This window comes from Acanthochromis polyacanthus, chromosome 3, assembly GCF_021347895.1.
Source record: "Acanthochromis polyacanthus isolate Apoly-LR-REF ecotype Palm Island chromosome 3, KAUST_Apoly_ChrSc, whole genome shotgun sequence".
NCBI classification, from domain to species: domain Eukaryota; kingdom Metazoa; phylum Chordata; class Actinopteri; family Pomacentridae; genus Acanthochromis; species Acanthochromis polyacanthus.
The window spans coordinates 15,921,447-15,932,293 of NC_067115.1; the positions used below are offsets into that span (position 1 = coordinate 15,921,447).

At 42.3% G+C, this 10,847-nt stretch overlaps 2 protein-coding genes across 3 annotated transcripts in view; both read right to left on the reverse strand.

The window, feature by feature from the left end:
* LOC110966367 (adhesion G protein-coupled receptor L1-like) overlaps window positions 1–4,399 on the reverse strand; it is a 28,024-nt gene extending 23,625 nt beyond the window's left edge. The window contains 1 exon segment of the mRNA XM_051945942.1: window positions 3,477–4,399. The gene's annotated coding sequence lies outside the window, so the exon portion shown is untranslated.
* Window positions 4,400–5,326: 927 nt separating this feature from the next.
* LOC110966372 (nucleoredoxin-like protein 1) lies at window positions 5,327–10,814 on the reverse strand. Of its 2 annotated transcripts, XM_022215705.2 has the most exons (6): window positions 10,600–10,814; window positions 9,985–10,098; window positions 7,179–9,774; window positions 6,641–6,900; window positions 6,296–6,385; window positions 5,327–6,187 (listed from the first exon to the last, which is right to left on the reverse strand). In XM_022215705.2, the coding sequence occupies exons 4-6, from the start codon at window positions 6,874–6,876 to the stop codon at window positions 5,830–5,832; spliced, it is 684 nt and encodes a 227-aa protein (XP_022071397.2). In that variant the 5' UTR covers window positions 6,877–6,900; window positions 7,179–9,774; window positions 9,985–10,098; window positions 10,600–10,814; the 3' UTR covers window positions 5,327–5,829. The 2 variants fall into 2 exon arrangements, with proteins under 2 accessions (XP_022071397.2, XP_022071396.2); XM_022215704.2 differs by having other exon boundaries at window positions 6,641–9,774.
* Between the last annotated feature and the right edge of the window lie 33 nt (window positions 10,815–10,847).

Genomic DNA, 10,847 nt, shown 5'->3' on the forward strand with positions numbered 1-10,847 from the left:
TACTTAGTGTGGCTGTAATTTTAAAGTGATGAAGGACAAAATCAGTAGAATTAATTTTATACTTAAAACAATCTGTCATCAATGTCAGCGTAACAAGCAATTTAATAAGAGACCTGTGCCATATTCATGTCATATGGGATACATAGTATGTGTGAAAAGATCCACAGAGTTGGCAATTTGATGATTAAAATACCGAACATCGACAATATTTTAGATTTAGTTACATTGAATGACAGAATCTGGCTGATATTTGCTTTTTTTAGGCACTTCTGTATCACTGTGTCCCAGGTCAAATATATCAGAGCTTCTAGAAACATCTTTTGTAATAACTGGTTGTTTGGTTCAGCTGCATAGATTAACAGCAAGCTATCAAGTTTTTTGAGAATCAAATAATCGTTCTGGTTGGTAAGCTTTTCTTTTTTTATACATAACAGTCAAATGAATGTCGCAGTGCATTTTTGCTCACAACTCTCTTGTCTCTTAAATTAGAGTCATGCTAAAATGGGATCTTGTCATGGTCATTTATTCTGTAACGCTGCTGTTGCAGCGGTATCTCTGATATCTGAGCAGATATGCGTCTAATTAGCGACTATTACCTCTAATTAGAAAATAGTCTAAGTGCATCAACAATTGTTAGCAGCATCTTTTGCATTGAAATAATGATGATAATAAGATATAATGACAATGATGATCATTATTTGTTGGCTATTTAACTATCCGGTTTCACCAAAAAGGAGAAATGTCTGTCTTGTGATTGTATGAACGGTTTGTGAAAACGGTTTTTGATTATATCACATTACAGAGATGTAACTGCCACACACACACACACAGAAATGCAGGAGACACAATTACAGCTACTAATCACTTCAAATGTACACAGGTATGTAAGTATTCTGATATTGTTTTAAAAAACTATTTCTGAATGACTCGCTGCTCTTCCACAAAAACAGTAATGACCATGGAGTGAGTTTTTGGAACATCTCATCAAGACAAACCTCTGGACACAAAGCAGGATTGTGGTCCTGAGGTTTGACAAAATGTCATATGGCATAAAAAATTGCTGAAGTATAACAGTATATCACCCACATCTACTCGACATCATGAGCAAAGTCAAATGTTGTGACAGATTTTAACAGTATAATGTGAAACAGAATGATCTCTTCATGGATGTAGACCTCTGCTAACCAATCAAGTTGCAGTTTACATCCACGACAATGATGAGTCATAACTTATGCATACTGAAGTGTTTAAGATTGCTTAGAAAAAGCCAAATTATTTGTTGCAGTTCAGATGCTCGGCCAATGAAGCTGATTCCGACACAACACAAAGCTGAGGCCATGTCAGAAGACAAAGCTTCAAATATGGATGTTGCTGCACCGAAATTATTAAACGTTGATGCTTCACGCAGAGCAGGGAATCATTAGTACAATTTAAAGATAGATAGGCAATATTATTGTCAGCAATTTAGTATCCACTTAAATGTGAAATAAAGCTAGTCTTCCCTTCTGTGCCTGGGTGATAACACACAATAACAGCTGGATGTTTTTGCATAACAGTGAATTTGACCTTTGACCTTTGAGATAAAGGAATTGTCGTCACTTCCTCATTTTATCTCATTAGACATTTATGTCATATTTTGTCAAAATAAGCCCATAAATTCTTGTGTTGTTGCCAAAACCCTTTTTGTGAGGTCACAGTGACCTTGACCCTTGAAATCTGACCAAGAAATTGAACTCAGTTCATGCTCGAGTCCAATTTGTGCTAAAAATGAAATAATTCACTGCAGGTGTTCATGAGAATGAGACGGACAGACAACCTGAATGCCAGCGGAGAGGCATGGAAATAAGACTATTTGTGCAACAGCCTGAAATTCTGGTGTGCACTAAAATTCTCATACCACTCAGCTGTCATTTCATTAATTACCAACACATTATATCAATTATTAGAAAACCAATCAGCAGCTCTTCTGACAATGAACACACATTTAAATGACAAACAAGTTACATGTGAAGATTTGCCTTCTTTTCTTCGTCATATATGCTATTTCTTGTCACATATGGTCAAACTGTGAGATTGCTAGTCGAACAAATAAAGCATCGCCTTCAGCTCCAGAAAATTGTGACGGGCAATATTTTCAGGATTTGTTCTCTTCCCACTGACAAACCAGTCATTATTGCATCGGCTAAAACCTTTTAATTAACTGATAATGAAATAATTATTAGCCAAACACCTACATTTCTATCCTAAGCGAACCCAGGCTGATGTCCAGTCTCATATCACAATACTGATGTTACACAAATATATATCCGCCCACTGCTCCTCTGCACAGGCCTGCATGAAAAATGCTCACAGCACAAACAGGGAGACTGACTCAGTGTGTCTGACTGATTCAAAGAGACATGATATGAACCTGTTTGAGGTGGTCGGAACACAGCGAGACAAATGTGGTGCGTTTTACAAGTCAAATGACAGAAAATCCATCCAAATTGTATGTGCGCGCATGCATGAGTGTGTGAGCGCTTTAAGCAAATCACTTTGCTTTTTTTCTCTCCTGAGTGCTTCATGTAAATGATCCCTACATGGACACAAACCTCATTACCTTTGTTTTCTCTTCCTCATCTAACATGCACAGTGTGGGCGCTGACACAGCTAGGCGAGCCACCTTATTAAAATCATAACATACTGCTCAGCTTCTTGCTACTAAAAATTGGACACCGGTGCAAACAACACGACACAAATGATGTCCTCCCACACACACACACACACACACAAGGTTACAGATGTCTCCGAAATCGAGCCTGACAGCAGAGCAGGGCTCCTGTCAGCCACTAGCTCTTCCTCCATCACCCTTTTTCTCCTCATTCATTTTTCTCTTCTTCTTTTTTGACCATCACTCCTGCCTGATCTCCTCCACTGACCCAGTCCTCTCTTTCCCTCTCTGAAATATTGATAATGGACTCTATCTGCCTCCTCTCCCTCTCCTCCTTTCCTCTCCTCATGTTCCCATCTGTGGTGAATCAGCAAACCAAACCTTGCATTTAATTTGTGTGTGTCTCTGTGTGTGTGTGTGCATCACTGCAGCACACAAGATGCTGCAACCTCAGGTGTGACAAAGAACACAACACAGACCCCACTGTGATGAGCCAGCTTGGGACATCCTAAGTCATTACGCCACTTTTTCTCCCCTGTGAGGCCCAAAGGAGTCTAATCACGTGCCTATGAATATTTCACAGCACTCCTATACTACTGACCCAGCTTTAATGGCAGCCAGTGCCAGGAGCCTGAACGCAGCAGCGGCAGAGAAAAGAAGGATCAGGGAACGTTTGCTGTGCTGGATCGGGCATTGATCATGTATGTGCGCTTGTGAACAGAAAGATGGAAGGAGGGAGGGTGAAGGAAGGAGGGAGGGGAGAGGAGAGGAGAGGAGAGGAGAGGAGGGGCGGGGTGCATCCTCATAGCCTACATCCATATCTTACCGTCAATCCTCCGGTTTCCCTCGTCCTCCTCCTCCTTCTCTCACTGCGTCTCCCGCATCCCGTCTCTCCGCGCCCTCACCCACTGTACTCTCCTCCTTTTCTCCCGCTCCGCTGTGCCCGATGCATGAAAAAAAAGCTAATATTCAATAGGTGGAGATGGTACCTGCTGGCGGAGGAGGGAGAGACTATACAGCAGTCATTAGCGCGATTGTGTCCAACAACAACTGGGCGTCCTCCCTCCTGTGATCGGCGCGCAGAGGCTCTGCTCTGCTGGACCTCACACCCTCCCCTCAGTCCTGTCGAGGCTCGGTGTCTTTCCCCGCTGTGCTCTGTGACTGTGCGTCACGTTGGTATCATAATTCCCACGGGTTTCATTCCCAGAGATGATGCGGGCTGTGGGCTAACAGGCCCCTTTACAGCTCCGACGGACGACGGGAGGGAAAATACGCGAAAACAGTAATTAGGCGCAAATGAACGCACAAACCGTGAGCTGCTCTGCGTCCATTCGTCGATATTTTTTACGCATCACCAAGCCCAGTTGTCATTGTTGGTCGCAGGTTTCCGTCCATTAGGTACATCCTTGCATTTTTTTTTTAAAATTTCTTACTGGAAAATAACGTCGACGTGATGACAGCCGCTTTGCATATCCTTGAAGAATCGTGATGAGGCGCAGCGGCACATCAGGACGGATACGGAGATGTGTCCGGATTTTTTTAAATTTTTTTGTTAAAAAAAAAAGAAGGCAAGGATCGTGCTATAAAATGATTAATTAAAAAAAACAACAAAAGAGGAAAACCGCTGGACGACCAGGAGAGATAAGGTTTCCCGCTCCTGGCCTCGCCTTGCATCCGTCCTTCTCTCTTCTTCTTCTCTCTCCATCCGCTGGTCCGCTTGTTGCGCGTTCTGCACTCGAGAACGCGCAACGCGTCTGTGCTTCTTGTGTGCGCACGTGTGAGTGTTTATGCGTGCGCGTGTGTACGTGTGCACACACAGAGAGAGAGAGAGAGAGAGAGCGAGAGGGAGGGATGGAGGGCTTCGACTATATTGTCAAGGTTTGTCTGAGTGAGCAACAATAAGCTGCTGTGTAGGCAAAAGCGAAGGAATATGGAATATGCAGTGGCTCATGTTTATTTAGGAATCTGTCTTTTTCCTTTTTGCACGTCTGACCAGCTCCGGTTTCCAGTTCCACGACCAAATCACGGAGGAAAAAGGGAGCTATTGTGTTTGCTCTGCTGCCCAGTGCACAGCATCCACAGGCATGTGCAATATTTCCATGAAAATGAGCTTTGTTTCCTGCAGCTCTGATAGCAAACATGACCTATTTGTCAATCTGTCTATAAGCTTTGAAATAAATCACTAAGCCGCTGCCTGTTCTGAAGTACATCAATCCATACCAATCAAACCTTGATGACACCTGATGATACTCTGGTTTCATCATGAAGCATTTTTAACCCCAGTCCTGCTGCTGTCATTACTGGGATTACTGTGCAGCTCCTTGCATTTGCATTTCAGAAGCACTGGCAGCATGTAGTTAAAGCACAGGTCACTTAGAGGATAGAAAATAGAAGAAAAACCTCCCATCTTCCCCTCTGCTGTGAGGAACTGCTGCAAATGAAGATCATGACTGATCGCATAAAAGCATCATCAGTGCAGTGTGAGGGAGTGTTTCCAACGCTAAACATGGCTTTCGTCGTGAAAGAAGACAAGCTGCAGTCAAAAGGAAATCACTGATTATTTAGTAAAGCCAGTTTCTCCATCATTTCACTTGACTCCCCTTTGAATGGCTCTGATTGCTACTTGTGCAGCCTATAAAGTGCAGCTAGACTTCACAAACACTCAAAGCAAAACAGTCACTAACAAAATTATTTTAATGGTGCTGAATAATTCATTGATTTCAGATCATGCATGGTGTGCTGTGATTGGACGGCGCAAATTATCATGTTAAAAAGTGCATTTCAGAGGCTGTGCTGTTGAAAATGGAAGAATGGTCAGAACAATCTCCTGGGTGTGATAAAAACAAGCCGTAATGGCACGACTTGGCTCAGACCAAACATTATGTTGACTGTACTTGGCAGCATTCAAAGACACCATAGAGCTGAGGTCAGTGCTGGTTAGCAGCGGTCAGTGTTCCTTTAGATGTTGGCCATTATCTTGTATTGTTGCTGGCAAACCCAGGCCTACACTGGAGCTGTGCCTTCACTTCTGATTCTAAACAGCAAAGTCAGGAACATTAACATCAGGATGAGAACAACTGCATTTTTGCATTGTGAAAGCAGTTTTGTTTGGCCTGTGATGCTTTTTAATTACTAATCACAACAACTTTTGAGCAAATTCACTGATTTCCTCTCCTCAATCACCATGGCGACCCTCCTCCTTCCTTGTCATCCCCTCTTCCATCCGCCTTAACGCCTTCATCTCCACCTCCACCCCACCCTCTGCGCTGCTTCTTCTGCTTTTTCTTCTTCTCATCCTCCACCTTGTACTTCAACCTCCTCACTGGGTCAGTCAAGCTGCGCCTGGATTTCTCCTCAAAGTCCTCATTGATCATGAAGTTCCGGTCAATGAGCTCCGCTGCCTCCTGCCAGTTGCGGTAGCAGTCTGTTCCCAGGCAGAGTATCTCCTCCACGGCGTTGGGGACGAGGACTGAGCAGTCGGGACGCAGCACCACCACCGTGGGCAGCTCCTCAACGTTAAACATGGCCTCCAGCTCCCTGTGGGCGCGCACACACTGGTGTTACTGCTAATAGATTTGTACAGTTAGGCGTATTTACATTACAATCAATCACCAGCAGCTTGGACACACAACTAATCTCACACACCTCCTGTAGGGGTCCTCATAGGCCAGGAATAGGCACTTCTTAGGGAGCTCTTTGAGGAAGCTTTCCTGCTGCTCCTCTGACTGGTCCAAGCTGAAGGATGAAGGCAAAAAGAGGATCACACTGTTGGGAGATTAATGGACAGACAGAGTCCAAGTCTTTGTGCTTCTAGCATTTCCAGTTGGACTGATACATACAATACGCATGCAGTGTACTTTATGCGGGTGCACATGTGTACAAACACCCTGTGCACAGAAAGATTTAATTTCAGATTGAGGCATGGGATAATGTCTTGCTGTAAATCTATTCTGGTGTAAGTGACAACAACGCCCTTAATGTGTGTTCTACCTAATGTACAGGAGGACCAGCTGAGCAGAGCGATCCACGTAGAACTCATCCGTCAGCTGCTTGAAGAAGTCAGAGAGCGTGGGAGCAAACTGCTGGCAGGTCTCACATTCAGCAGAGGCGAAGAACAGCATCAGGATTCGGTTCTGCAGCCGCATGACGATCTCTCGTTCCGTGTCCAGCTCATCTCGGTCCTTGTTGTTCTTCACCAGGACCTGATCCACGAACAGGTCCACCATGGTGAAGAGTCACAGTGATCCGTGCTGGGAGTTAGAAGAAAAAAAACTGCTTCTTTGTGCAACAATGAAGGGAAACAAATGGCTGCAAGGGTTTTCATACTGTATGCAAATCAATGCCAAACAAGCAGAGAGTACAGATTAACAACCATAACAGAATATATGCGAAAAGGACTTATCTTTATGATTTGGTGATTTTGCCCTGCGCGTTTCCTTATGTTTCTCCTCAGTGATAGTCACACACATCTATTGCAGTATATAATCTTTCTTGGTAATTAAATCGGATAATCCTCACAGTTGCTTACCTCGAACAAATATTATCTTCCCTCGAGGCAGCACATCCAAACAAAGAATAGCCTTCAAAATTGTCTTTTCTCAACTCTTCCCTCGATCACACTTGAAACACTTCCCGGTCTGCCACTTTGTATTACATTAACTCATTGTCTCCTTCACCTTGGTGGCAGTAGCTGCTCACTCCCTCTTTCTTTTGTGTCTCTGCACTCCACCTCCCCTCCTTTGTCTGGGAGGGAGGGATTGAAAGACAAGGTGACAGAGGGACAAGGAACATGAAGTACTCACTCTAATTGTCTGTATGTGAAAGCAGTGACTGAACAATTATGTCTGTCTGAATAAAGACAGTGGAAATTACAGAATGAGAGACGTGCTTAAAGGAATAAAAAAAGGCCCTAATGAAGTGAGCCACAGAGAGACCTTTATTATTCAGTAACTAATGGAAAGGCAGAACCTCAGAGAATATCTGGATAGTGATAGTTTGATTCGCTCCGCTGGGAACTGCACAATATGATCATGATGCCACAGTGGGGACTTTGGGTTCAAAAGAGCACAGAATTTATTGAGTTTTTGTGGAGATCAGTACAACTTATGTCTAACTAGCAAAGTCGAGTCTCAAGTCTTTGCACTCAAGTCCCGAGTCGAGTCCTGAGTCAAGACCAAGTCCTAAACTTTGTCCCTCGAGTCCTAAACAAGTCATTAAAAAGAAATATCTGGGGAGGTGCCGTTAAGGAAATTTTTGGCTGAGATATCAATACACTCTTTGTGAGATGTGAGCTTGTAGATTGGGTATTTTCACAATATCTGTCTATCAAACACAACCAAGTGAACGAAATGGAATGCACCCCTCCTACAATTTCAGACATCTGAAGACACTTTCACACCTTGAATTACATAAAATAAAATGAAGAATTAATACCCTGAGGATCCAGAGTCCCTGTGCTGTTGTGTCATTTTGTGCAACAAATAATAGAAACCCATTAACTTGAACTTTAATAAATAATAAAAATGGTATACGGATAACATTTCAGATGTCTATTTCCTTCAAGGTTTTTTCCCCTTCCAAAGATGCCACTGAATTTTAACAAAAATACTGCACAAAAATAAAGCCCAACACACAACTCTCTCTGTTGGCTATAACAGTCTTTGAGCTTAATTATACAGGATTACCTGAAAAATCTGTAATGTAATGTTTGGTTTTCAAATGTAAAACTTAAACTTTAAAAGACCACTTTACCTTGAAAGTGGCTTGTTCTATCAGTTACTCTCCCCACGGTGAGTTGAATACAAGGATAATTTTAGTTTTCAGTGATTCAAGAAATCCCGAATGAATGGACTTGATGGAAGGGAATGAGATCTGCTCCCCCCACTGAGCAAAATCAGTCCCCGTCACTTCCATTCATTCTGAATTTCCTGAATCGTCTTAAAGGAATATGACAAAAACAAAAATTCTTCTTGTGTTCAACTGATTGTAGGGAGAGTAACTGATAGAACGAAATTCATTTTTAAGGTGAAGTGATCGTTTAACAGTAAACTTTAACAGTAAAATGTATGCACAGCAGGAAGCCAATACCAAAAACGTCCTTTAAGGATAAACAAAAAAGCGCTAATAATTTGTTCAGAACATAGGAGGTAGTTTGCACTTTGCAACATAAATCAGAATGAGCAACATGCCCCTGTACTGTTGAACACAAGATTTGAGTTTTGAAATACAGTCCAGTGTGCCTTTTAAACATCAGTACTTAACCTTAAAAATGACTTTTCTTCTTTCAATTACTCACACCTCTCCACATGTTCAGGGGTGTTTAATTGATAGAACAAAAGCCACATTTTAGTATATAAGTACATATATAAGTGAAGTTCTCCTAAAGTGGTTGTCTTACATCTTTAAACAATACACAGCAGAAAGAATATGATCAACTTGAAGCCAAAAGTAATGTCATTTTAAAATCAATGACTAGGTTCTAATCTGGTACACGGAGCTCTTAAATAAGTCCCCTGTGTCTGTGTGTGTGTGTAAGAGAACTGACATTAAAATGTCATGTGCAGTTGACTTGTTGCATTTTTAGTTATGTGTGTGAAAGAGAAAAAGAAGAACTAATATGAGAATGCCACAGCCAGCCTAGCTATTATATTGCCTGTGTGTGCATGCATGTATTTGTGTGAGAGAGGGCCATGATAGCTGTGTGAATGTTTGCGGTGGTGGCACACACATCAATGTTTCATTCACCTACAGACTGGCATTGCATTTGCTAAAGATCAAATTGGCCAAAAGTCTGTCAGTCATTTGTGCACAATGAGGCCGCATTATGATACCACCATGGCTGAAAACTCGCTCAACCGGAGCACTGGTAGCAGGAACTGCTGAGACCCTGATGGCAACTCGAAATAGTGAAGGACGAGCCTTCATGTGCATTGCAAAGAATGAGAGCACACTCTGTCCTTCACACAGGTCGAGATAGTGACTTAGCTGTAATGCTGGAGTGGTGTTAGCATCCTTCCTCTGTCTCTTACGGTATGCAGCAAACAGACCTTCTTCTTCAAGGTCTCCATCTTCCTCCTCATGAGACACAGGTTGGTCAGCCTGCACCGCATCTCGCAGGACCAGTTCTGGCAAAACATGTTAAAACAAAATAGAGCCCTTATTGTTAGCGTTGGTAATACAATGGGTTAAACTCAAGGGTATTTTGTGATGGTCTATTATTTAAGAAGAAATACATTAACAGTGATGCAAACAGTGTGAAGAGCAAAATATCAAAAGCATTGCAGTGAAAATAGCCAAATTAGTTGTTTGTATGTCCAGTTAAACTCAAAATTTACCTTTCACTTCTTTGGCCACCTCTCCCCTTATGCCAGGACTGGCCAACACATGGTGGTCAACCCAATACAAAGCAAAAGCCGGATCCAAGGCAGCTGCTTTGAGGTAGAAGGGGTCTGAAAACGGGAATTTGAAAAATTGAAGAACTATTGCATATATTACAGAAATATATTTTGCGGACAGCAACTCATTTGTTCTACACACTTTTAAAGATCTGTGGATATTGTTATTTTCATGATTCACTTTAATTTAAAAAAAAAAGTTGACTGTGCTAACCCGAACTACATGAAAAAAAAATCGTAAGTGTTACGGTTCAGTTTTATTGTCAGTGTACAAATAGAAGTAAATGACCAGGCCGTGTCCCATTTTTTTTAAACAATCGTATAGTTTTGATAGCAGCGGCTAAACGGCGACTAGCTAGTCTTACGATCACATGACAAAAATATTGGCTAAGTACAGGTAGCCATACTTGTACTTAGTCGCATACTGTCGACAGTATGCGAACATTAGACAATGATTTTGGATTTTTTAAGACAGGACTGACTAGATGCAGAGCGTCCACGGGATTAGCTCTCTTGCTAGTAAAATGCTAAACAACAACAACAGGCAGTACGTACTTATCCTTGTGTTTCTTCAAGTGCCGGTTGAAGTTGAAAGTAGTTTCATGACCGTCCGTGATCTTTGAATCGCAAAACCTGCATTCAGCAATCCGTTTTTTGTTAGTCACTTTGTAATTTTTGTAACCAAAGGAAATAATTCTGGGTTGACTCATGCTGGGGCCGCATTCAGTTCTTCCAACTGTGGACGGGGGTGTGTTGCACGTGTGTAACAGCAATAAACCTCCCCGTGACTGACAGCGGGCATC